General features: G+C 33.8%; 2 protein-coding genes and 1 long non-coding RNA gene across 7 annotated transcripts; 1 reads left to right on the top strand and 2 right to left on the bottom strand.

Moving 5' to 3' along the window:
* Positions 1 to 2,479: 2,479 nt before the first annotated feature.
* LOC7453895 (DExH-box ATP-dependent RNA helicase DExH3) lies at positions 2,480 to 13,452 on the top strand. Its single transcript, XM_002321465.4, has 19 exons — positions 2,480 to 3,144; positions 3,483 to 3,637; positions 3,737 to 3,824; positions 4,073 to 4,318; positions 4,854 to 4,949; positions 5,743 to 5,931; positions 6,026 to 6,185; positions 6,258 to 6,388; positions 7,826 to 7,999; positions 8,090 to 8,362; positions 8,554 to 8,748; positions 9,454 to 9,657; positions 9,838 to 9,907; positions 10,035 to 10,183; positions 10,926 to 11,234; positions 11,591 to 11,650; positions 11,784 to 11,936; positions 12,038 to 12,148; positions 12,271 to 13,452. The coding sequence occupies exons 1-19, from the start codon at positions 2,773 to 2,775 to the stop codon at positions 12,742 to 12,744; spliced, it is 3,609 nt and encodes a 1,202-aa protein (XP_002321501.4). The 5' UTR covers positions 2,480 to 2,772; the 3' UTR covers positions 12,745 to 13,452.
* A 346-nt stretch (positions 13,453 to 13,798) lies between these two features.
* LOC112324346 (uncharacterized) lies at positions 13,799 to 16,264 on the bottom strand. Its single transcript, XR_002978153.2, has 3 exons — positions 15,348 to 16,264; positions 14,894 to 15,256; positions 13,799 to 14,815 (listed from the first exon to the last, which is right to left on the bottom strand). It is a non-coding gene; the product is annotated as an uncharacterized LOC112324346 (long non-coding RNA).
* A 5,057-nt stretch (positions 16,265 to 21,321) lies between these two features.
* On the bottom strand, positions 21,322 to 24,310 carry LOC7453896 (beta-1,2-xylosyltransferase XYXT1). 5 transcript variants are annotated; one of them, XM_052447435.1, is made up of 7 exons: positions 23,916 to 24,310; positions 23,763 to 23,843; positions 23,456 to 23,569; positions 23,295 to 23,357; positions 23,095 to 23,154; positions 22,898 to 22,951; positions 21,322 to 22,745 (listed from the first exon to the last, which is right to left on the bottom strand). In XM_052447435.1, the coding sequence occupies exons 1-7, from the start codon at positions 24,055 to 24,057 to the stop codon at positions 21,559 to 21,561; spliced, it is 1,701 nt and encodes a 566-aa protein (XP_052303395.1). In that variant the 5' UTR covers positions 24,058 to 24,310; the 3' UTR covers positions 21,322 to 21,558. The 5 variants fall into 5 exon arrangements, with proteins under 5 accessions (XP_052303395.1, XP_024442138.2, XP_052303394.1 ...); XM_024586370.2 differs by having other exon boundaries at positions 21,322 to 22,739; positions 23,295 to 23,363; positions 23,456 to 23,578; positions 23,916 to 24,309; XM_052447434.1 differs by having other exon boundaries at positions 23,295 to 23,363; positions 23,916 to 24,309.
* Positions 24,311 to 27,908: the final 3,598 nt, after the last annotated feature.

Here is a 27,908-nt window from a genome sequence, read left to right as displayed (position 1 = left end):
TATTAGAGTTTAAGCTTTTTATGATCAGACATGGTCAATACTTTAGATCATATTCTCCTAACTTAATCACTTATTTAACTAATCTTTATAACACATTTGGCTTATAAAGGATTTTTTAAAGGGGTTTATTAGTTAATATAATAATCTAGTGTGCCTGAAAGCAAGGTCTCAATTTCTATAAGACATTTATCAGTGCTAAAGTCACCTTTTTTATTTTCAAGTACTTAATCTCATCATCGTGAAAGGTTTTGTTAGTGTAATACACATGTTTTTTAAACTTTTTGATCTATCCTGACCAAAAACAGAACTTATAACTTAATTCACTACCATTGAATAAAGGAAGTGTTCTTCCTTTTTTTTTTATTGAGACAAAATTCTAAAAAAAGATATAATTTGTCAATAGCCTTTTAGAACTCGAGATTTCACTACAAATTAGACACATTCTTCAACATCTTAAAGAAAAGGAGGTAATGCTCCCCTGAGTTAAGCAATGAACCTTTTTAGGGTGGATACCTATTTAGTTAGTCTTTGGACTTTCTTTGATCGACTAAGATGGTCATGTCCAAGATGGATTTGGTCTTTTTAAGATTAAGCTTTATCTTTTATTATTGACTAGAAACCACAAGAATTCCTTTATTGGATGATGAAAGTGTACTTTGGTAAAGAATAGAGAAAATTTCCTATAAGTTTTAAAGGTGTTGCTCAAAAGTGGTGCTTTTTACTAGTCATCCACATACACCTCCATGTTCCTTCCTAACTAGTCCTTAAAAACCTTGTTGATCATTATTTGATATGTGGCTTTGATGTTTTTCAATCTAAGATGTATGGGGTTATAGTAATATGTCCCCTTATCAATAATAAAAGAAGTCTTTTCTTTATCATTTGGATGTACGAAGATCTTATATCCTAGATTAGCATCTAAAGAGCTTAAAAGCAAGTAGAATCCACTAGCCAATTGATTTTAGGAAGGCAAAATTGTTTTTAGAAAAAGTCTTGTTGAGGTATATGAAGTCAGCATACATCATCCACTTCTATTTAGACTTCATAATCATGATAATGTTCACTAACTATTCAGGATACATTACTTCTCCAATGAATCATACTTCCAGCAGTTAGTCCACTTCCTTTAATATTGCCTTCTATCTTCTCACCTCTTTATAGTTTTTTTCTTCTGTCATTGGGGAAGAACATGATCAACATTTAGCCTATGATATGATATTTCTAGATCCATTATGGGCATATCCTATAGTTTAAAAAGAAATTTCCATTATAAATGTGATAAAGCCTTTTAATGGACAAGATTAAATGCGGACCTAATTTTTGTAGTTATGTCTTTATTGGACTCAAGAAGTTTAGTTTTTCTTTTTTAGATTAGAACTTTAATGAAAATGCTCCCTATTTTTTTTATATATTTTTATTTGTATTAATTATTTGTTTAAATTTTAATTAACACTCTCTCTTTGATCTTTTAATTTTTTTGTTCATCCTTTTAATAGTAATTATTTTTTTATATAATTTTATAATGTCTCAAATAGATTATTCTAATTTATCTTTTAAATATTTTCTTTTATATTTGATATAAATAAATTATATTTGCGTGATGTTTTATAAAAATAAAAATTTATTATTTTAGATAAAGAATAAAAATGCATAAATTAAAAAGAAAAGTCATGGTTAAACATACCTATATGTTTTTGACTTTTAAAGGAAAGATTGACTTTCTATTTCATCTTTTAAAAACTATTAAATCTCTTTTCTAGTTTATATGGGTTCACTAATTTTTTGATTTAAATTTAAATTAATACTTTTTCTCTGTTTTTTTAAATGTTTTAGTTCACCTTTTTTAAATATTAGTTTGCTTTTTGTTTTTAATTATTTTTTATTTTTATAATGTCTTAAAGAGATTATTATTTTTTTATTTTTTATTTGATATATATATAGAGTTTATTTGCATGGTGTATTTATAAAAATAAAAATGATTTGTTTTTGGTAAGAAAAAAACCTCTAAAACAAAAAACAATAAAAAAGTGTCAATTGAAAAAAATATTCTGGTTAAATACTTCCATACTCAACTAAAAATTAGCTTTTTATTTAAGTATTTAATTAGTATTAAAAACTATTTTATATGATTTATATACTATTTTATTTTATTAAACGTAAATAACTTATTTGTACTTATTAATTAAAAATTATTATACAATAAAATGCATATGTAAAACTGATATATTTTCTTATACTATGTTAAAAATTAAAATAAAATTTTACATGCAATATAAACAACATGTTTGTGTTTATGAATAATTATTTTTTAATATTTTAAAATATATTTATATTATCAACACATTATTTAAGTTAATCTTTAAAATTAACTTAAAATTCTATCCACGTACAAAATTACAGGTAAAAAGCCGAGCAGGCCGAAACTCCTCCAAAGCTCCACCATCCAAATTGCCCAAACAATTTATAAACCAAAAAAGAAAAAAAAAAAGGGCTATCCATTCTTCAAACTTACAAACAAAAGATCTGGACTTTCCACGGCTGCTGGCTGCTGCTGCACGGCCTCATTCTCCACAATCAACTAACCCAGCCAGAAAGAGAACAACCCTCTCACTTTCTCTCTCTTCTGCACTAAAATTTTCAACAACCAGGTTGTTGTCAGAGTAGTAGAAGTAGTATTTCTGAACCATAAACCCTAATTCAAGCAAATGTAACAAAAACCCTTCTAAAACCCCAGGCAAGCAACCAAAAAAATAAAAAAAAGAAGAGAAAACCATGCCTTGCTGTATCAGAATGAACACAATCATGTCTCTAAGACCCACTTCCACCAAAACAGCAAAATCTCTCCATTTCCATTACAAAGCTAAAACCACCCTTAAACCCTCTTTATTTTCTTCATCATCTTTTGTTTCCGTTAGAAACCACCAAACCCTATCTTTTACTAACCAGCCATTGCCCCGCCCTCTTCGATTCAGGCATCATGGGATTTTTTCGTTCAAGTGTTTTGGTGTTGCAGGTTTTCATTCCAAGAAACTTGCTTTGCCATATACCAGGTCTATGCAGAGCTTTAATTATGGCAGGTTTGCTTACCGGGATGTTTCTAGTGATGAATCCGATTATGAATTAGGCTCCTCCCAGAAGGAAATGGTTGGTTTTTAGTTCGATTTTGTTTGATTTTTCACAATTTAGCTCTTAAAAGTGTGTTTCCCCCCCTTTCAATGCTGACTGGATATATCATTTGCTTCAGCTGCCCTTTTTGTCCCTTTGAAGAAAAAACTATGCCTATTTTGGTGATTTATCTGTAGGGTTTATAATTAAAGTGAAGTTCAAGCATGTAACATGTTTGTTTTTTTTCTTTGGTTGCATTGAGGAAAAATGTAGTCTTTTTTAAGAAATGGAATTTCTTGGCTTTTTAAGCACATAATGAACAATTTTCTCACTCATACAACTTTAATTCGTATTTGTTGTTGATTCATGTTTCTTAGACTGGCTCGACCCTTGACAACGTTGATGATTGGAAATGGAAGTTAACCATGCTTCTTCAAAGTAAAGATCAGCAAGAAGTTGTATCCAGGGAGAAAAAGGACAGACGTGATTTTGGGCATCTATCAGCTATGGCAACCCGAATGGGTTTACACAGGTATTTTTAATCTTTTCTTAAAGTGTAAAAGCATTTGTTTTGCTGTTTCTTCACTATAACCATTGCGTGCATAGTTTGAATATAATTTATTTTTTGCAGCCGTCAATATTCAAGAATTGTTGTGTTTAGTAAAGTCCCCTTGCCAAATTACAGACATGATCTGGATGATAAGCGTCCACAGAGAGAGGTATTTTCTTTTCTTAGTCCATGTCCCTCACTGTTCAGTGTATTATAGTTTTACAATATAACAGAGTAATGAATTGATATGCTTTGATCATTCTGTTAGAAACTTGCTCTCAAATACTTCTCAGCTCATTAGATCCAGGTGGGAACTTATTGTTCTTATCACTAATTGAAGTATGTGCATAATTCTTGGGGGGCTAAGTTTCTTCATTCATATAATTCACTTTTGCAATGCTCTTGAAAAACTTATAGGTGATCTTACCTTTTGGGTTACAAAGAGAAGTAGATGCTCATTTCAAAGCTTACATTTCCAAAAAGCCCACGAGCAGAGGATTATTTCCTCCCAATTCCTTGTCAAGATCAAACGGTGGTAGGAGTATGGACACCGATGAAAGAATCTATGAGCGGCCAGAACTGTCAGTACAAAATAGTGTTGCCATGGAGAGAATTCTTAGTCGGAAGAGTTTGCAGCTTCGTAATCAACAAGAAAAGTGGCAGGTAAATTTACCCTGATCAGTTTCACAGAGTTATCTTTTGCAACAACTGCCCTTCTTGTCTGTCAAGTTGTTTTGCATTATAACTTATCATGATTTTCTTTACATACAAGTAAAACAGTGGTGCACTAGTGTATATTATGATATCTTAGTACCATGTGCCTTAGTACTGTTTTTCAATGTTCTAGGATTTTGTGATGAAGCACTTGTTATATTTCAGGTAAACTTTGGTGGTGGCTCTTCCACTTTTTGAGAACGTTGGCATTATGTTTCAGGAAGTACATGAACATTTTAAAACTCTTGTAAATTTATTTTCTGTCAAGGTTGTGTAGTGGATATGCATCTTAAATATCCTTAATTTTATATTTGTTCCTGCTGGAACTTTTAAGTTTCTGCTGTCAAATATGTTATCATAAAGTTTTGGTTCTATAAGGAGTCAATTTAATTTGTATTAAGCGCAGATTTTACCTCTCATTTTCTGCTATACATTAATGTAACATTACAAGATATGGTTTTGATGGGTGCTAGTTCTTGTGTAGGAATCTCCTGAGGGCCAAAAGATGATTGAATTTCGTAGAAGCCTTCCTGCATATAAAGAAAAGGATGTGCTGTTAAAAGCCATATCTGAAAATCAGGTGATTGTGATATGTTCTTCCTTGTAATTGTCTTCCGATTGCAGTCCTTGCCTTTATGAGGTTGTAACTCCTGCTAGGACAGTCGTTTTTTCTTCAATTTCAGCATTCATTCATAATTCAATGCTAAGTCTTGACCAAGATGGAACTTGTTTATTTTTTCAATAAAATTTGTTCTCTTGGGATTCTTGGACAATTTTATATGCCATGTCAAGGAATGCATTTCTCTCCACTTTGGTTGTTGAGCAAGTAGGATTATATGGTATATTGATACCTAATGCAGATGGTTTGGAGCATGACCAAATTTTGTTTTTAATACAACACCTCAAATGGTTTAAACAGTGACAGTGTATCAATTAATGCATATGGAGGCTACACTGTGTGTTCTTATGGCTTTATGGGTAGTGATGCACGAGAAGGTCCAATAATGGTTGAAAATAAATTCCTGTTTGGAAACTATATTGGTCAATTGTAAGCAAGGTGTCCTCAATTCAAGTAGGTGCATTCTTAAATGTAAGAGACAAGAATTGTATATAGAAAAGAGCAAGCTGCTTAGGCAATAAAATTTGAAGAGTTAAAACAAAATTGTTATGTGACCGAGTTGTCTAAGAGGAATCCTGCTTTGAGAATTAAATTGTGCTAAATCCATCTCTTGAATCTAATATAATATGGGCCACTCAAGTCATCCAAGTGATGGATGTGTGCATGAACAAATGATTATGGTTGCAACTAGCATTATGGCTCGTATCTTACAAATGACCATTTATATTTACAACAAACTGATGCATGTTTGCAGGTTATTGTTGTCTCTGGTGAAACTGGTTGTGGTAAAACCACACAACTTCCTCAATACATACTAGAATCTGAGATTGAAGCTGCTCGCGGAGCTGCATGTAGTATTATATGTACACAGCCTAGAAGAATATCGGCTATGGCTGTTTCTGAAAGAGTTGCTGCAGAACGAGGGGAGAAACTGGGAGAATCAGTTAGTCCATGCCTCTGATATGATGAATCTTTTATTAAAAATCAGGAGTTTGTAAATTATTTTGATCTATGCTAATTTGCTCTCGTTTTAAAAGGTTGGTTATAAAGTTCGGCTCGAGGGTATGAGAGGAAGGGACACTCGACTTCTATTCTGTACGACTGGCATATTGTTGAGGAGATTACTTCTGGACAGAAATTTAAAAGGTGTAACTCATGTCATCGTTGATGAGATTCATGAACGCGGAATGAATGAAGGTAACTTCGAATTCATTTAAGATATTTGTTGTTATATCACTTGATATTTACCATGGTTCTCTTATTTGTCAGATTTCCTTCTTATTGTACTGAGAGATCTGCTTCCTCGTCGACCGGAGTTGAGATTGATTTTGATGAGTGCAACCTTAAATGCGGAGCTTTTCTCTTCCTACTTTGGCGATGCTCCTGCAATTCATATTCCTGTAAGTCTTACATTGCTAATTTCTGTCCTGATAAAGTGTAGGAAACCAATCCCTTATCCTTTGAAACCAGCAGGCAAAGATCTTGTTAATTTTGCTGCTTAATTTAACTGTACGGGTTAACCTCTTAGCTTATTTCAAGTTACTACTTACTAATTTGGTTGCCTGTTCAGTTTTTTGGAATTTCTTGATGCTTAGGTGGCAGAATGCTTTCTCTAGAGTTTCTTTCACTCCTTTTTTTGGTTTTGCCAGTGTTCATTTGCTCTTTGTTGTTTTGCCACCCTTGTTTTTGGTGCAATCCATTTGTATACCTCTCTGCATACTCCATTACTAGTTAAATTAAAAGTCCTTAGCTAAGTAGAAAACAAATAATTAAAATCCAAAATTAACCAGGAAAATTATTAAAACAGGAAAACATTAACTTCATACTTTATATCAAATGATTGTGGGTTTCTTTGTGGACTTTTTTTTCAGGCTTGGTCTTGTCAATCTGGTTCATAAACTCCTGAGATAATTGTTCTACTTCAGTATAGCGAAGATAAAACTAGGGTTCTCAAGCTCTAAGGTTATTGACCAAATTGTAGAGAAATGTAGAGAAAATTCTTTGGTATTTTATTGAATCTGAATAATAGTCTTGATCTTCATAAAATAAACTAGATATCCTTATTTATATTAGTACTAAAATAAATCCTTTATAGGAAAGGATTTCTAATTAAAATGTATCTAATTAATAGAATCCATCTACTATTAGGATTACTAAATAGTAAAATACTAATTAAATTTAAAGATTTAAAGCCCTAAGCTAAGTAGAAAACAAATAATAAAAATCCAAAATTAACTAGGAAAATAATTAAAACAGGAAATGCAATAACTTCATATTTCAATCTAGTCTATAAACTCTTGGGATAATTGTTCGACATCATAAGAACATAGCTAACAATATGGTTTGGCTTGGACATAGTACTAATCTTTAAAAATTGGTTGATGCATGCACATGTAGTTTTAGACTTATGTTGAGTTAGATACAGTAGAAAAACAAAGAAGTGGTGTGTGCAACGAGCTAAAGAATGAGTAAACATTTCATGTTTTTTATTTTGTTCTTCATGAAAAATACTTAACAATGGTTACTTTCTTATGTATCCAATCTCTTAAGAGAAGGTATTAAGATTTTTCCTCCTCTTCACCCCCAAACCAAACACCTCCTAGATGTAAAAGATTGTGCTTCTCTTGTTAATTTACCTGCAACATAACTTCTCGGTGTGCATTATTTTTGTTCTTTTCTCTTTGGTCATGCATGCACTTCTTTTTTTATGTTACAATTGTGATTTCTGATAACATATTTTATTAATCCAAAGTAGAAAGAACATGATTTGATCGCTTGGTAGATTCAATACGTCTTTCTCTTTTTGGACGGTAATGGTTTTTTGCCCAATTTTCCAGGGTTTTACATATCCTGTCCGTGCACATTTTTTAGAGAATATTCTTGAAATAACCGGGTATCGGCTGACTCCTTACAATCAAATCGACGATTATGGTCAAGAAAAGACGTGGAAAATGCAAAAACAAGCTCAAGCTTTCAAAAAGAGGAAGAGCCAGATTGCTTCTTCTGTTGAGGTATATAAATTCATGAAATTGTCTGATTCATGTAACATGCATGAGTTTGTTTTTTCACCAAGCTATCTCTGCCTTAAAACTTTTTGACAGGATGCCCTTGAAGTTGCTGACTTTAAGGGGTGTAGTTCACGCACTCGGGAGTCTTTATCTTGTTGGAATCCTGACTCAATTGGTTTTAACCTCATTGAGCATGTTCTTTGTCACATAGTTAAGAAAGAGAGACCTGGTGCTGTGTTGGTTTTTATGACTGGTTGGGATGACATTAACTCTTTAAAAGATCAGCTACAAGCTCATCCTATCTTGGGTGATCCTTGCAGAGTATTGTTACTGGCCTGCCATGGTTCCATGGCCAGCTCTGAGCAGGTGATTTCATTGTCTTTCATATGATATTGAAATAGCACATAAATTAAACCCCTAATTTCTGCTTTTCCTTTTTGCCATTTTTTCTGGTTTCCCACATTTTCGTTATTGTTTGGAAATATGCAGTGAATTTGTATTGTTTATTCCAGTGATTGGCATTTTCCTGATTCCTGATCCCTTTTGTTTTCATCCAGAGGTTAATATTTGATAAACCTGAAGATGGAGTGAGGAAAATTGTCTTAGCTACGAATATGGCTGAGACTAGTATTACTATCAATGATGTGGTATTTGTGGTTGACTGTGGAAAGGCAAAGGAGACATCGTATGATGCTTTAAATAACACTCCTTGTTTGCTTCCATCCTGGATCTCAAAGGCTGCTGCCCGGCAAGTAAGGCCCATTCTCTTAAACATCAACTTTACAAGAGTTAGGTTGATGTCCATAGGAAAGTGGCCAGAACATTACTTTATAAGATGTTTGGTCTTGTTTATAATGTGTACTGTCCACATAAATTATTAATAAGCAGAAAAACATTCCCTTCTTGAGGCTTTTTTTATAGCCCTAAAAGCAGCATATTATTGAGTAAGTTTTTAGATTTTAAACTGCATTATTTACACTCTCTATATGATTAAGAAACTCTCCCAAACATTCTCGTTTCTGCATGCTAAATCATTGCAAGTGGAAGTTCCAAGTACAGTTGATAAAATAGTGGTTAATAGTGAAATGGTCTTCCCTTTTGGTTCTTTGGCATAAACATGGTATGGTGCAGGAAAAAAGGGAGGTAGACTGGATAGCAGATCTTTTATCCAAATCCAAACATACGTCCAGAATATTTTTGATTAATTTATGTGCAGCTTGCCAAAATTGTTATTTTTATTAACTATAATGTTTCAATCTGCCTAAATCTTTTTGACTTAGCTTTGGCATGAAAAATCCTATCAATTTTCCACATGCTTGTTGTTGTACAGAGAATTTTTCTGTAATTAAAGTGATTTATGGCTTTTTTTAAGGGCATAGTTTCTCTGGACAATTGCTTTTGCATTGAGAGTTAGTTTTCTGGTTTGGTTATAATGGTGTTCGGTGTTTGCTTTTCAGAGAAAGGGAAGAGCTGGTCGTGTTCAACCTGGCGAGTGTTATCATCTTTATCCCAGATGTGTTTATGATGCATTTGCTGACTATCAATTACCAGAACTTTTGAGGACACCTTTACAGTCTTTGAGTTTGCAAATCAAAAGTCTCCAACTTGGAAGTATATCAGAGTTCCTATCAAGGGCCCTGCAGCCACCAGAGCCTCTCTCGGTAATTCCTAACTGAGCCTGTTATCAAAATCTGCATATTGGTGGATCTTGCTCGTGCCAGTCTTCTGGCTTGCCACTTTAATTTTCGAGTTTTAACACAGCTCCAACATTTGCTCTCTTTCTTTCTCTCTCTCTTTTTTTTGTTTACATTTAAGTTTTCTACATCTGTTTTGTGTTGTAGGTTCAAAATGCTGTTGAGTATTTGAAGTTGATTGGGGCTTTAGATGAGCATGAAAATCTGACAGTGCTAGGTGCAGCATTTGTTTTTCTTCCAAAAGTTCATTTTGGATCTCATATCCAATTTTCTGAGTTTTTTTTAAGATAGTGATGGTTAATTCTTCAAATAATTGATGCTAAATCAGGATTGGTGCTTTTCAGGACGTCATTTGTCAGTGCTTCCAGTTGAGCCTAAGCTCGGGAAAATGCTCATATTGGGGACCATTTTCAACTGCCTAGATCCAATAATGACTGTCGTTGCTGGTCTCAGTGTTAGAGATCCATTCTTAATACCATTTGACAAGAAGGATGTAAGTCTCCAGCATATCTATAGTTTCGCCTGATGTTTCGATTAATTTTTAGTGTATTTGATGATATTCTTTTCTCCATGGATTTAGTTTGCTAGAACTATCATCATATCTTGATCTGATTTTTTTTGGGCATAAATGTATAAATATAGGTAAGAATGATAGGAGGGTATGGGTGCTCTAACTTGGAAACTTATGCTTTGTTTACCATGGTGTATATGATTGAGAAGTAATATAAGGCTTTTTAGAGGCAAGGAGAGAACTGCCTTTGATGTCAAGTGAATGTTTCTGAGAACCTTGTTCCATTGGTTACCTATGCATATTTCTTTTTCTAGTTTTTTTCCTTCCTCAGAAGATTTGGATTCCTTGAGTTCAAGGTCTTAGCTCTCCTTTCTTCATGTTTCTGTTCTTGTTGTTTGTTACTGTCCTGTCAAATAAATCTACTTGATGAAAGGAAAATGAGTTTTTATCTCAACATTCTTTCTTAAGAGATTTTCAGTTTGTAATATTTAAAATTAGCAGTTCAGAGATGCAGAAAAAGATTTGTTTGACCAAGAAATGTACACAAGAAACCACGTCTTTATCCCTTTTCTGTTCTTTGTGCAAATTTCAATTGTTCATCTCTTGAGGGGTTGTCTTGTCTGTGGGAGGTGTTTTGTTGAAATCTATGATGATGTTTTAAGACCAAGTTTCATGTCGTCAAATACAAGGAGTCTAGGAATGACTTGCAATTTTTTCCTTGCAGCTTGCAGAGTCTGCAAAAGCACAATTCGCTGGTCGTGATTGCAGTGACCATCTTGCACTTGTCCGGGCCTATAATGGTTGGAAAGATGCAGAAAGACAACAATATGGTCATGAGTACTGTTGGAAGAATTTTCTTTCTGCACAAACTCTAAAAGCCATTGATTCCTTAAGGAAACAATTCTTTTATTTGCTCAAGGATACTGGACTGGTTGATAAGCAGATAGAAAATTGCAATTCAAGGAGCATTGATGAGCATCTTATGCGAGCAGTCATCTGTGCTGGCCTGTTCCCTGGATTATGCTCTGTTGTGGTGAGTCATACTGCAAATTTGCTGTGTATTGCTCTTTATTCTCTTTGATTTTGCAGTTTTTTAGATTCAAGAAACAGTTTCTATTCCTCGCCTAGTTCATGCTTCCAGCTTCTGTTTGTCCTATAACCTGAAATTCCAATGAGCCAAATAGAATGAATGGTGCTTTAGGCTTTGTTCAAGAAATGAAATGGAGAAGTAGGGCATGGGTAGGTCAAGGAATAGAAGAGAAACAGTGATGAAGTGCTAGGGCCTTTCTATTAATTGGAACATAATCACAGGCTTTCAGTGCTAGTAATTAGTGAACCTTTTCTTGTTGAGATGGTATAATGTCTGCATCATATGATTTTGTTATGTAGAACAAAGAGAAGTCGATAACACTGAAAACAATGGAGGATGGCCAGGTGCTTCTGTACTCGGTAAGTTTCACATCTGTAGATACCATGGTCTTCCTTGAAGGCACTGTTTTATCTACCCTGTTTTTAATTGAGGATACCACCACATTCAAATTTATAATCATTCATTTGTTTTCCTGAATGTATTTCACAACAGAATTCTGTGAATGCTGGGGTGCCCAAAATTCCATACCCTTGGTTAGTTTTCAATGAAAAAGTGAAAGTGAATTCAGTTTTTCTCCGTGATTCAACTGGTGTTTCTGATTCCGTGCTGCTTTTATTTGGAGGAAACATTGAGAAGGGTGGACTAGTAAGTTTTTTAATGGTTTTCTTGTTTGCTTCTCCTCCTCTTCTCTTTTTACATCCATTTTTATGCTTCCTTTTGCTGAAACTATTTATTTATTTTGATAGGATGGGCACCTAAAAATGTTGGGAGGATACTTGGAATTTTTTATGAAACCCACATTAGGAGATATGTATTTAAGCTTAAAACGTGAGCTTGAGGAACTGATTCAGAATAAAGTAAGTATTATTTTTTTGTGCAAGTGTTCAAATTATTTGATGATTAGACACATTTAAGCTCTAGAGTTTTCTATCCACCCTGTCCTAATATTGGGTGTTTGATGTTTTTTCGCTGCTGGCAGCTTCTAGATCCCAAGTTGGATATACAGTCCCACAATGAGCTTCTGATGGCAATAAGATTGCTGGTTTCAGAGGACCAATGTGAGGGTAGATTTGTATTTGGTCGACAGCTGCCAGCACCCTCAAAGAAGGCAGAAAAGGCCAAAAATGTTGCTGGAGATGGGGGTGACAATTCTAAGAATGAGCTTCAAACTTTACTTGCCAGGGCAGGGCATGAATCACCCGCTTATAAGACAAAACAACTGAAAAACAACCAGTTCCGTTCTACTGTTTTCTTTAACGGGCTGGACTTTGCTGGGCAGCCTTGCAGCAGTAAGAAACTTGCAGAAAAGGATGCAGCTGCTGCAGCTCTACTGTGGTTGAAGGGGGAGACACATTCGTATTCCAGAAATACTGACCACTTCTCGGTGCTTCTGAAGAAGAGCAAGACCACAAATCAAAACAGAATCCCAGTTCGTGGTGGTAAATGGAATTAGGGTGGTGATAGAGAACTAAGTAATAAACTATCAATATCATTTACAGCAAGGAAGAACTAAAGCAATTTTTTGTGAACCGGCATGTTGGATTCAGATACTCCAGTTTTCAAATGGCAGCTGAAAGGAAACTCAGACTTCACTGCACCTCTTGTTTCTTAGAAAGGTGTGAGATATAACATACTCCAAAGTCAGAAGGCTCCATTTCTACCCACCTGAGTGGAAGACAAACAATTTCTCTATGCACTGGTCCTTATGCTTCAGTTCAAAGATCTCATCGATCCACATATATTGCTGAATGAAAGGGCCACTGTCACTTCTATATCTAACTACTGTCAGTATAGTGAATGAATAGCATTATCATTCTTACCAAAAGAAAAACAAGTGAGGATTCATTTGTAAAACAAAATATTTACACTATTCATCTATCTATTTTCCATCAAATTTTGGTAACTGATGTCATAAATGGTAAAGGAAGGCCAACAGAAACCTTTGCCTACCTTCTAGCATTGGATGGTTTGGTCAACTTGCACAGCTTGGCGCATGGAAAAGCCCTGAGATCAATTAGCTTGTCAGAATTATTGTTCAGTCTTGTAGGTAATATACTTCTCATCCATTGTTGACCATGCCATATTAATGGTTAAAAGATAAATATTTTCTATTCTTTGGTTCTAGATATAAAGATGTTTCCAAGCCTGACTTTACTGTCGATATTTTTGTTTTATTTGTTTCTTTGTTATTTGATCTCTGATCATGTTACATATATGTTGCTAGGACTTGATATCATGATCTTGTGATTTCATTTTACAGTTTCTTATTTGCTTGAATTGTCAAAAATATTTGGAATAGTTTTGTTTCGTGCTAATTAAGGGATAAAATTTCCACTTTTCAAATTAAAATGTTAAGAATAGAATGATACGTGGATTTGTTATATCTTAATACCTGTGCCATTCATTTTAAAAAATTAAATCATGCTAAGTTGCAGTCACGTTGACACCTGATAATGAATTCAATTAAAGCAACCATTCTTGGCTATTACAGGACAAATAGCCAATGAACGAAACTAAGAGAGCAAGCCAGGCCTGCCCTTATGTATGTGACTATATCATATACTTGATTGCTCGAGGCTGTAGTAGAAGTCTCAACACTCTTGTCTGCAAAAATGTTGCTGTGTTGGTAGTTGCGACTACATATAGCCTCGCGCTTTGCTGGAGCTCACTAGGTATCAATTGCATAGTTTAGAGCTTTCTTTTCCACACAGTTCACCCCGAACAATCTCATCACTCTCCTTTTCTCCTTTAATCTGTAGAAGATGGGTGTATGTTTTTTAATGACTTGCTGTGGTTACGGTCCTGAAACAAAAGTGATGCTAGTGAATCTCCATTGTCAACGTTATTACTGTCTTGATGTCTTTCTTCAGAACACTCTTCTTCAGGTTCACATAGTGATTGAACCACGTCTGAACAACTGCCACATTCTCTTCTACACTCGAAAGCTATCCTGGTTAGCTGGTAGGTCTCCAAAAACTTCTGAGGGATGGTCCGTTTAGGAAGTGAGACACTAGAATTCTCTTGTTTGGCTATCCAAATTTTGTAATGAGAATGGTTAGCCAGGGAAGTTATATGTGTTTACATCCAGCATTCAATTTACGTACACTAAACATTGTTCACATGGTGATTCATATCCAAATCACTTCTCTCGGGTTACAGGGACACCAGGCAAAGTTGTCAGCATATTTCTGCGCCTGGATTGAGGTAAAAATTATCACCATTTCTGTTGGTTGATTGTGCATCTAATGTTCTTTTGATCGTGAAATTATACAAGTATGATCACAAAAATAATATTTTTTTTGTTGGTCCAGCCAAAGTCTGTTATTGATATAGAAAGCACTATTATAGAAGATCACCTTCACGTTGCTGTTTGTAAATTTGGCATTCGTGTTTAGCTTGTTGATCTTTCAGGAATTTCTTCTTGAAAAGTTTTCTATTCTATAAACCCAGGTGAAATCTCCGCTCTGATTGCTTCTGGCATCTTTGATAGTCGTCTAGTTTGTTGGTTCATCATCGCCCAAGTTCTGCACAACATTTGCAACACCTTATTAGAGGAACCAAGAGAACCATGAAAGAAAGGATGAGGATGTTCAGAGAAATACCTTGTAGCCCGAGCTAAGACTTCTCCGGTGGCATCACTTCTGATAAGCCAGTCTCGCCTGATTCCATTTTTACCTGATGCCCCTACCCATGTGTCAACCTCCATTACTCCACCCCTACAAAAACCATTAAGCTTCTCAAGCATCCACTTCCTCAACTCACCAAAAATGTGACTACACCTTGGTGGTTCAACGCATCAATAATTTTCTTTCACACAAGTGACTGGGCTTACAAACTGGATATTCATCAACTCGAACTTGCATCCTTGTTACAACCCTTGCGAGGTTATTGCTTACCATGCCATGCGTGGCACCAAAACCATCACCTAGCAGTCCAGATATCCATACATGGTTCAATGCTGTTTCCTGCATCCTCAAAAGAATTTTCAAAGTTAAATGTTTTAGAATTCTTTCAGTACTCTTTACAAAGGCAAAATGTTTCTGAGAACTTGTTAACCTGAAGAAGGTTGAGAATGCTTTCTAATGTTGCAGTTTTATCAGCACCAACTTCAAATGACCTTGTAAGTAACAACAGTTTGTCTGTATCCAACTCCTCCTTTAATGATGACCCCTCGACGAAATGGATCAACCAATTGTTTCTCGGTTGGAATGTATCATCGACCTTTTGTTTCACTGACACGAGTCAATTCTGTAACAGATGTAGCTTATATAAAGCCCCTCTGCTCGCCAGTTACAGAATTTGTTCCAAACAATGCATTTCCCTTGAGAGCTACTGATACAGTTCCACCCACTCTGATGTTGAATTTCTAGTGCTATGAAAACACGAAGTTGGACAATGAACTTGATTATAGAGGGCATGTCTTTCTTTCCCAAATTGGAATACACTGTGTTTTATAGCTGGATCTGGAAGAAAGTAACAAAGAAATTCACATAGTATTTTGGAAAGTTGAAACGCTTGCATTCATGTAGTTCTGTGATTTTGAAGCAAGTAGACATTGAATCGATCGATACAGAGTAGCAAAATTGCGGCTTTCTTTGTGGATTTTGGAACCATTCTTTGAGAGAGGAGATTTTCTTTTTGGTTTTTGATGAATCGAGGAGATAGGAGACTATTGTAAGCTTTAAAGGTGCAAATTGACAAAAAGTGGAAGCTCTATTTTTGTTCGAATAAACAGTTGGGTTTGGATTCGTGGTAAGGGCCAAGAGTTTGCATGATTTTCCAAAATTGGATACTACGTCTGTAATGCCCTTTCAAAGTGATATTTAACTTCAAGGCAGCAAAATTTTGCATAAGAAAAAAACACAAGACAAGAAAAGGCTGATTGTGCTAGAGTGCCTAGCATTGCACTCCAATCTTTGAATATGCTTGAGCTGTGTTTCATATCACTGTATATGAAACACAGCTCAAGCATATGGTAATATCCTTGGATAGTGTGTTAGGCAGAAGCCAAACCCAAGTCGATGACAGCAGCAGCTGCTTCCAAGGCGCAAGACATGTACAACCTTGGCCCCAGTTGATGACAGTGTGTTCGGCACAAGCCCAACACTTGTCACCTCTATTTTTTCTCTCTCTCTAAAATTACAGTGATACATATATATAAGATTCATTTCTGCTATAGACCAAACATGTTTTTTTATTTATTTTTTATTTTTTTAGAATAAGTGTCTTCCTTTCATTTTTAGATTGGAATATTTGTTTATTAAACAAGGTAATTTAAACACACAACATATTATGGTCCGACCCGAGCTTTCCTATGTATATAGTTCCTATGGAAAAAGATGTAAAGGGTATCCATGTACGATTTGAAATTTAAAATTGCTACTCTCAAAGGGCAGATCCGATGGTTAAGAAAGTTTATTTTATCTATTGATTTTTTTTTTCATTCTCCAGAACGCACTATGTAGATTTATAAGTTGTGTCTTTAAAATCATTTGGAAAGAAAAATTAATTTTGATTAAGGTACAAACCAGAATAAAAATATACCTGATGACTGTTAGATAATAATATAAATCATATTATAGGATCTCACCTAAATAGTTTAAGTTAATGGGTTGAGATTATTTTTTGACATGGTATCAGAGCCTTGATGACCAAGTGGTCACGAGTTCGAATCTCACCATCCTTATTTATTTGATAAAAATTAAGCACAAGGTAAAATGAGCATGTGCAAGTTTCTAGCCCAAAAGGCTTTCACTTGAAGGGGTGTGTTAGAGAATAATATAAATCATATCATGGGACCTCACCTAAACAACTTAAGCTTTTGAGTTGAGATGGTTCTTTAACAATGACAATCGAAAAAAACTTCCTATTTATAAGTTAAATGCATGAAAAATACTACAAAGTGTTTCCCTATGTTTTCACCATCCAAGACAATAAAATTGTTGTTTTTTTTTTCTTTTATAATATAGACCCCGAGATTTTTTAGCTAACATATTCTGTTAATGAAGGAAAACCAAAAGTATAAGAAGAATTTAATGAAGTTAACATATATAGAATTTAATGAAGTTAACAGATATAGGAGGATAAAAAATTTTCCAATGATGAGTTAGTGTTTTTGACTTAATAATTTATAGCTTAGGATTACATGGGCCTGATAGATTGCCAAACCCAATACATATGGATTCAACCGTTAACTGAATCTAAAATAACATGAGTTTGACAAGTTTCCATGTCCAATACTTTTAAGTTTAGTTATTAGTTAAACCCAAAATAATATAGGTCTGATAAGTGACCTAAACCCAAGATAATATAGGTCTGATAAATTTTAGATCCAATACGCTTGGGTTTAACCAATAATTTATGTATGCAAATGAGTTGTTTGTTGTATTTCCTGTTAATGGAATGGAAGAGTGCAAAAGTATTCTTGTATAGCTAGAGCATTATTATTGAGCACATGCACTTCATGAGAGACAGAGTTGAAGAAGCTAGTGTTTTTGTGATAGAAAGATTAGTTACTCTCTCTTACCCTGAAGTTTTGTCAGGCATGGAAAAATATGATGAGTGAGAAGGAATCTACTAACTTTTGTTTAATTTCTCATAAACGACGTAATTGATGAAGTCATGAAAAACATTCAAATAAAATATAGACTTTTCATGGCTTTATCATGGGCTGATGGTGGCTTGAATGCATACCTTTATTTAGTTTGTGTTGTTCTTGAAAAACCAATCTCTTATAAAAATATAAGACAATCTAATGCTTAAATTAATAAATCTAAGAACATAAAATAAAAATAAAATAAAATTATTGAAAATACGTATTTAGGTGTAGATTGTGTTTCGCTTGCATGGCATGGCCATGGTTGTTAATAGTCCTAGTTTGTAGGCCGGACTTTCAATGACTATGAATATCTCTATATCAAAGTTTTTAAACCTGGCCCGATGGCTGACCCGGCCCAAGGCCCAGGTTCCAGGTTTTGACCAGGTCATCGGGTCGCCCGAGTCAATTCTAATTTTTTAAAAAATCAAAATGACGTCGTTTTAGTAAAAAAAAAAACAAAAGTCAACGGGTTGCAACCGAGTTTTTGACCAGGTCTTGCCGGGTCAGCTGGGTCATGCTGGGTTTTGACTTCCTCTATTTTTTTTAAACCCGACCCGATTCCAGTTTCGGGTCGACCCGCCGGGCCGGGCCGGGCTGAATTTCAAAACTATGCTTTATATGGCTATCAATGCTTTGGCTTTTGTGTGGCTAGAACTCGTGTGACATGCATCACTGGATGATTGGTTATCTTTGTGTGGCTAAGACAAAAATTGGATTTTGTATGATAACCAAGTATATTTATACATCAAGGTCTTGATTTTTTTTTAATGAAGAAAGAGAGTATTATTGAAGGAGAAATTGATGAGCGGCAATTAGCTAATCATGCTGGCTATGTTAGTTATTGTGCAATGCCATGATTGGTGCCATGCATGATATAGATAAAAAAAATGTTGGTGATAAGCAATATTAATGGAGTAAAAAGACGGTGCATACTCGACGTAGAAAAAGTTGTGGGTGCACTGAAAAATTCTTCACTTGAAGAATTTGTATGCATGGCTTATAGGAACCTAAAAAATACATATAAGAATATATTAGGGCAAGATTGGTCAGATCGGGTCAGTGTTGGGATGAAAATCCCAGTCATATAGGCTAAAACAATTCTGGTTATTTGGGTCAGATCCAAACAGATTAAATTTTTTTTTTTTTTTTTAGATATTATTAGAAGGGTATTAACGTCATTGTAGAGTGATGTAATGGTTCCACTATGAATCTCTCATAATTAGGTTACATGGATAATCATGTAAGAATATTTATGGATTAATGTACAAGGCTGGCTAAGTCTAAGAAGAGGCTTAGATTATGCATAATAATATATTTAATGAAAAGATTCATAACTTTTAATCTGATCACTTTTAAATTTAATTAAAAAATTTTACAAACCTAGTTTCATGGGGATTAACTCGATGTAACCAGTTGAGGCCTGGAAAGCCTTCAAATGAGGTTAGAAAGGCTGTTTAGGTTAGTTTTATTATTTTCCTCTTTATTTTTGGATTTTCTAGTTTATCAAGGTTGATTTTTAGGTTTGGTAATGAAGTTATAAACTTATTCGAGAGATAGATTACTTGAAAAAAAAAATTTAATAATAAAATTTAAAATTAAGTTTGTTTACGGGTCGATCCTATTTAACATAGTTACAAGATGGCATGCCCGCGCGTTGCTGCGAGCTTATAAAACAAATGTACTTGATAGTGTTATAATTGTGAACCAGCGCTAGATAAGTAATAAAAACTAAAGATATGATGGAGTCAATATTTCATGACAAAAAAAGAAGTTGTGTTGGTGATCAAAAACTTAGAGACTGAACAAAATAATTTGTAGCAATCCACAGTGTTTTGTGAGGAAAGATACAGTGCTTTCGCCACATGATTTAGATTTTCTGTTAATAAAAAGCAAAAAACATTACAAAGCTAAATTCTCTAACAACTTAATATTAAAAAAATACCAACAAAGATAATTTTGGAAGGAAAAAAACCATGAGAAAAAACGTTGTAGCAATTGATAATGTTTTGTGAGGAAAACTACAATGCTTTCTCCAATAAAATCAACAAGGACAATTTTAGAAAAAATCATAAAAAAAACCATTTAGACAAATATTGTAGCAATTCACAGTGTTTTGTGAGAAAAACTACAACGCTTTCCCCATATGATTTAGTTTTATTGTAATTATAATTCTTAACCAACTCAAAATTAAAAAAAAATCAACAAAGATAATATTAAAAAAAAATCATATGGGAAAACACTACAACAATTAACAGTGTTTTAAAGAAAATAAAATTACAAAGCTAAATTCTCAATAAACTCAATATTAAAAAAATAAAATCGTCAGAGAAAATTTTAGAAATGTTTTTTAAAAAAAATACAAAAACAAACAGGAAAAAAAACCATGTTGGAAACACTGTAACAATTCACAGTGTTTTGTGATGAAACCTACAGTGCTTCTCCACATGATTTAGCCTTATTTGTAATAACTTGTAATTGTAATTCTCAACCAGCTCAATATTAAAAAAATAAAATTGACAAAGATAATTTTGAAAAAATCATACGAAAAAAAAAACCATGTTGAGAGACACTCTAGCAATCCACAGTGTTTTGTGAGGAAAGTTACAATGTTTTCTTCACATGATTAAGCTTTATTACAAAGTTAAATTCTAACTAGCTTAATATTAAAAAAATAAAATCGACAAAGATAATTTTGAAAAAAATATTACAAAAAAAGAAAACACAAAAGACACCGGAAAAAAACTATGTGGGAAAAAACACTATGGCAATTCACAGTAATTTACGAGGAAATTTACAGTGCTTTTCTTACATATTATAATTGTAATTTTTAACCAGCTCAATATTAAAAAATAAAATCGAAAAAGATAATTTCGGAGAAAATCATCAAAAAACAAAAACAAAAACAAAAAACCATGCGGAGAAACACCGTAGCAATCAACAAACTTTTTTAAAAAATTACAAAACTAAATTCTCAATCACCTCAATATTAAAAAAATAAAATCAACAAAAATAATTTTGAAAAATAAAAAAATAAAAAAGAAAAATCATGTGGGAAAACACCATAGTAATCCACAGTATTTTAAAGGAAAAAAAATTACAAAGCAAAATTTTTAATCAACTCAATATTAAAAAAATAAAATCGACAAAGATAATTTTAAAAAAAATAAACAAAAAAAAGAGGAAAAGTTGGAAAAAAAAGAAAGTAATTTTGAAAAAAAAAAATTGAAAAAAAAAAAGAAATGCATTATAGTTTACTGTTGTCGTTGGGTGTGTGGGTGATTTTAGCTTATTACTTAATGTTTTGCTTATTCTGAGTGTTTTTCTCGTTTGTGTCATGAGCCTTTAGTAAATAGAGTAATTCAAAATAAATCACATAATTGTTTTCTATATAGTCAGAATCATTACCAATAATTCGAGAGAGAGAGAGAGAGAGGGAAAAAAACGAGATATTATAATGAGCAATGCTACCTGTACAAGTTTAGTGATGCTACAAACCATTATTTATACATGGATCAAATCTTTTTTTCTAAACCTGGAGTTGGAATCTCCTTTTTGTTAAAAAAAGAAAAGAAAAAGAAGAAGACTGCTGTAAGAACTGAATATATATAATTTGAAAACTGAGGCAACGAGGCAAAGAAGACTCTGTATCCTGAAAAAAATGAAGCATATTCACTGATGCAGAAGGTCTAAAGCTTTTACCAGAGTGGGTCTAAACCTATTCACATTTAGGGTTACATTTTGCTGACGTAAATATATTGACTCAACTGCAGACCAGCCCTGTTTCCAAATTGCAGAGGGATCCCTCAAAACTACATGGTCTGCTGGGTATTGCTGTATCAAAGTGCTCTCTTCTAATCTGATTTTGTAGTCCAAATACCTTATGTTCATCCCCTTTGCAGGCTCTTCGAAGTAAGTTCTTGACAGCCATTCTGTTCCCCCGAAGGGAATTACTTGGACTAGCACTGCATTTTCAGGAAGGAAAACAATGTTGGTTAGACCAGCACCATGAACTCCCATCACCACATCACAGGAATTAATAATCTGTGCAAATCCTGATACGTCTGCATCAGGTTCCGCTACGACTACCCTGTATCCCAATCTTTTAGCCATGGTAACTATTTCACCAACATTTGTAAAAGCTCGCGATCTCTTCCTCGAAATGATTAGAAGCCTTGGCCTTTTCTTTGAACCGTTCCTGATTTTAGTTGCCCTTGTTTTCTTTAAAGAGTAGGAACTTCTTAGAAACTTCCTGAAGTCCTTCATGGAATATGGAGAACTTGAAGGATCAGGATCAATACTGAGCTCCTTGTTGGTTCGACGTTTGAGGCCGACGGTCATGCTATCGTAGCAATGTATATCTTGGCTTTTATCAATGCTGATCAGCTGATATCTAGACAGCGCTTTCATTATTGTTTCGAACTTGGAAATCCACGCAGGCCTACCGTTGGTAATAAGAAACTGTACTTCTCCATTGTAGGGTCTAGATGTCAAGAACAGAGGAAGAATTACGTCAGTGAAGGCATGAAAATGGTTTCCTGCATATCCTCCAGCCGAAAAAAGGATTGCCGGAACACTATGATTTTGAGTGCATTGAGGGATATCTGAGGCACCGGTCACAAGTTTTACTGTCCATTCCCTAACCGCACCCATTGCAGCTTGGTCACCTTTTCGCGCGTAAGGCCTAATACTCCATGAAGTATTCTCTGCTGTCAGGATGTCAGTTTCAGATGAGACTATAAAAACAGTGGAGGATTTTCCATCAATCCTGATGTCCCCTTTAATCTCGCAGAAATCTGATCTACCCATGAGAGTGCATAGAGGCTCGATTGTGTTGTTCTTTGTTACAACATCTGCATCTTCAAAAATTAATCAACATTATCAGAATTAAGTCAGGGAGTTATGAGCTTTCATCATGTGATGTTGGTTGACTCTGTTCACATCCTCAATGATTCAGATTTTTTTAAATCAATTAGAAATTTATTTCTAAGAAATGATCCTAAGTGCTCACCTGTTGCTTTTGGAAGAGAGCTGTTTGTATTGTTGACCATGTAAATATCATTTTCTGCAACATTAAATAACTCATGTAAGAATACACTAACTTTCTTGAGCTCATCATTGCATAGCTAACCGCTGTCTTGACATAATTAATTATCACTGTGTTAATTTTCTTTTTCTTTTTTCTTGTAAAAATTGATGGAAACACACCTTTGACTAACGGTGGGGAGTTGCTTGTATCATTGGTTTTCATGTTCTGTGTATGACTTTCTGCATTAAAATCAAGAAAAAAAGTATTCTAAGTTGGATGCAATGTAACTTGCTTGAGATTAAACTCAGGTTGACCAACTGAGGTGATCTTTTACTAGCTCATTTATTTTATTTTTCTCTTAAAAAATAGAAAAACTTACCCTTAAATACCTCCTGAGATCTGCTTGTAGCATTGTCAATTGAGGTACTATTCATTATAATTTCTGCATCTTCAAAAATCAATTAAATGGACTTAAGTAATATATATATATATATATATAGCTGATTTTCTCAAAAGAAAATACGTAAAAGAAAAATTTACCCCGAATTTCTGATTCTCCATGAGAGCTGTCTGTATCATTGACAATTAATGTACTCATTATTTCTGCTTCTTCATGCGAGCTGCTTGTATCATTGGCAGTTGAACTGCTGCTGCCTACAGTTTCTGCATCATCAGAAATCAACATTAATTGACATAGACTAAATATAACAAAAATAATAATTATGTAAACAAAAATGTTAGATATATTATAAATTTTATTTGGATTACATAGCAGCACGTCGCTGACACAACCGAATTGAGCTAGCTAGTTCCTAGCTCCAGAACATTTTTGTGGATCAAAGCTTACCGTTGGCTATCAGCAAAGAGCTGTCTGTATCACTAAAAAGATGAAGCTTCTCATCTTCTCCCATTGATAACCTCAAATTCACTGCAAGATCCATATAGGTTAAAGAGGGATAGCACCAAGTGTATATATCAGACTGAATAATGAATGACTTACAAACTGATAGAGGGCCCAAGAAGGGCTTAAAGTTGGTGAAGAAACTCAATGCAATGAACAAGCAAGCAACGAATGCCCAGTATCCCAACTTCTTCTGCTCTTGCTTGCTAAAGCTTCGACCAAGCACAGAATCGTAAATCATTTTCGCTAACCTAAGCAAGACCTTCCAAGCATCTCTAGCACATTCTTCTGTATACGCGTATATGGCGATGAACAAGATTTAAAATCTTTGCTCAAAGAAGAAGTTGTGCGTATTAAGCTTCTAAACCCAGTTGTCAAGCACTCTATTGTTCCAGAATGGATGTGGCGAAGCAAGATTTTGAAGGCATTACGAATGTCAATAGGAAGAAGTTGAGGCTTAATATTTATTATGTAGATTTGAAAACTACTGCACCTCACGCATATATTCTGTTAGCTCGAGGAAGATTGTCCAAATTGCATGAAATTATGGGCAGTTGAAAGGGACATAGTGGTTGACTGTAGTGACAAACTTCTCTTTTCGTGATTAGGTAATGTTTCTTGCATGTTCTTAAAATTATAATTAAAATTCCGTCCTTGGATTTCAGCTTTGAAAGGTATAATGCAAATTGATTTGCTGTGGTGCTACGTACGTACTAGCTCGCACACCATTTAACACAAATAAAAGGGTGATTATTACATTAAATACAATATTCAAGATTTACTGAATTTAATCACTCTTTTAATTCCTAATGGCCTAGCTAGTTATGTGTTTGCATAGCTCGTTTACTTGTAAGACCAAAGTGTTCTAAGAAATTCCATTTATTTGTTAAATTAGAATTAAGAGGATAAGAACAATATGAATTATTATGTATTTTTCTTATTTACAAAGAAGAGATTTAAACGTGGATAAAAAGAGAAAAAGAAGATGAGACGGATTATAGACTATGTTTGGAATTGCAATCTAAATAAAATTTCATAAGAAATTAAATTTTTTCATTTAAAATTATTTTTTTATATTTTCTAATCATAATTAATTTACTGATATAAAAAATAATTTTAACATAAACCTCAGCATGTAATTATAACAAACATGAATAATGATTGCGGGGCTAGAATCAATAAGAATTTAACAAAATCATTTCTAAAAAAATTTATATTTATATTTGGTACCAAATCACCAAACACATGATTATTTCAAGAAATCAGGAAATTAGTTTTTTTATTTTTTTAATCAAAACAGCAATGTTTATACGCAGAAGCACATTTTTCAACCGACAACTGAGTCGACTCACAGAATTTGATCAATTAGCGAGGAAAGCTGAAGGCATAAAAAAATAAGAAGCTTGTTAGAGTGGATAAGACATGTCAACAATCAACATGGTGTTGAGTGGGCAAGGGAGTATTGTAGTTTTTGTGTGCTTCGAGGGAATACCTGTGCGCGCGCCATAAATAATTATGTGTTCTTTCATTTTTTTTTATTCTATTTTAATATCTTCCATCTCTACAATTAATAAACTAATTAGTCTTTCCAAATCAAATAAAATAAAATAAATAAAATAATTCTAGTTGTCTCCCACGGTATACAACCACCCTTGGATTTATAGCGTTGATTTTAATATGTATTTGATTTAAACAAGTTATCGTGTAAACCTTGTAAAAAAAAGCTGAAATCCAATGGTTTTTTTTTTATAGCCACATGTTATTATTATTATTATTATTTTTGTTATTAAACGCTAAGAAACAATGGTGCATTCCAAATACTAAAATTATTTTTAATAGTTAATTTAAATATGTATTTTGTTTAAACAAGCTATCGTGTAAATCTAGGAAAACAAGACTCATATCCAATGTTTTTTTTTTCCGCAAACCACAAGTTATTGTTTTTTTTGTTATTAAACGCTGAAAAACCATGGTGCACTCAAAACACTAAAGTTATAAGTGTGTTTGGTATTGTGATAGTTTTTATAATTATGATTTAAAAAAATTATTTTATAAAAAATATTTTCCGTAAAAAACAAACAAAGGATAGATATCACTATCTCTTCCTTTCAATGCTTGGAAATGTACACGAGACCTAACTCTCTATACTTTACATATGTTTAGAATGTAAATTAATTAAGTCTTTAAGTGGTTAAGATATCGCATTCACAAATTATTGAAAAGATTATATATAAATAATAATAGTATTGAATCTTCTTGGGGTTTTTTTCTAGCGTGCGTGATACTTCATATGGAAGGAGAGTGTGACTAATTTTGAGCTCGGAGTAAGTGCTGAAATCTTCCCATATATATAATATGCTCGAAAATGGTGTAAACAGTACCTGAGAAAGAGAGAGATCCACAGGGGACTATTTCCATCATTGATGATTTCGTGTCATTCTGAGAAAAGCATTAACCCTTGTAGTGATCAAAATAAGCCAGCAAATTCGGATGATTGTGCTCTATTTTCACTTGATTAATCATAAACGTACAGTACTGTCACAATTGATTTCAATCACTTAACTCGCATGTGCATCCCTTGACGTTTGGTTTACAGGAATGGAGGATTATATAAGTAGTCTCGTCGAAATTAGGTTAAGTAGCCACATATTCTTACTGCATGTCTCTGTCAATTGCGTGTGTCTGGCTACTTACTGCTATCGCTGTCTCGAGTGATTAGTGGAATGAATATATATATATATATGTGCAGCCAGCCAGTCCTTCCCTTCTGGAACCAAAGGAAGTTGGTTAGGTGCAATCATGCGTAGAGTCCTTTCTGTTCTTCCTGTTTTCCGGCATGGATGCTTTCAAGAGAACACTTTTGTGGGGGGAATCGCTGTCTATCTTGAGAATCCCATGTGGTAGAGAAAATTGGTGATGAAGCAACCAAACTCATGACAAAGATGATCATTGGTTAGTGTCTACCAGATTTAATTGAAATAGCTTTTTGACTTTTTGCACCTGCGAATGAATCCCTTCACTTTGGAGACACTCAATTGTAAGTCGTGGAGTTGTTACCTAAAATCTCCTTTTGGCCATAGCTTGGAAAGGACGAATTTTGGAGATTTTTATCAGGGCACAGGACGGGCACAACTAATTAGTCAGCAAGAATGCTTTTAATCAACTATCTTCTCCACGTTGATTATTTTCATGTTTATTTTCACGTTTCAAAAGCATTTTAAAAAAAAATTAAATTTTATTTTTATTTTTTTTACTTCAAATTAATTTTTTTTTGTATTTTTAGATCATTTTGATGTACTGATGTCAAAAATAATTCTTAAAAAATAAAAAATATATATTATTTTAATACATTTCTGAATGAAAAGCACTTTAAAAAGCAATCGTAACCACACTCTCAAACAATCATGATCTTCTCAATATTTGTCATTCATTATGTTTCCATAATCTCTGCATACAAATCATGGAAATAATGTATATATATGGCAAGAATCCCTCCTGCATCAATCCCCTATTTAAAGATAAAAACAATGCATAGAAAAACAAGTTAGTATTTTCTACATGGTATCAAAGTCTTCTACCCCAATGACATCTTCTTCCTTATTTCAAATTGTGTCCCCTGGCCCTTCCTTTGAGATTTCACTTCTGAAAACACACTTACCTGATATCTCCATTAAACTAGCCTCAAACAACTATCTTTTATGGAAAGCCCAAGTCATTCCCATCTTGCATGGTTATGGTCTTCTTGGTTATGTGAAGAATGAGGTTTCCTGTCTAGTGTCAACAATCATTGGTGAGAATGGTGTGTTGCAAACAAATCCTGAAGCAGCAGTTTGGTTGCGCACTGATTAATTGATCCTTAGGTGGATCAATAATTGATGCAACCATATTATTTGATAGTTTCACCCATATTTAACTAGTATTTTGTCTATGTTTTATATATAAAATACCTTGATATTTTTTGTTTTATGTTTTGAAGGCACTTTTGGATGAAAGATGCAAAAATGAGTAAATTGGAGATAATTGACAGATTTGACCTTCAGTCGATATTTTGTGCAGAGCGTGAGCTCTAGAGGTCGAAATGAAGTGATTCTA

This window comes from Populus trichocarpa, chromosome 15 (assembly GCF_000002775.5).
Source record: "Populus trichocarpa isolate Nisqually-1 chromosome 15, P.trichocarpa_v4.1, whole genome shotgun sequence".
NCBI lineage: Eukaryota > Viridiplantae > Streptophyta > Magnoliopsida > Malpighiales > Salicaceae > Populus > Populus trichocarpa.
This window is presented reverse-complemented; position numbering and strand designations above follow the sequence as displayed.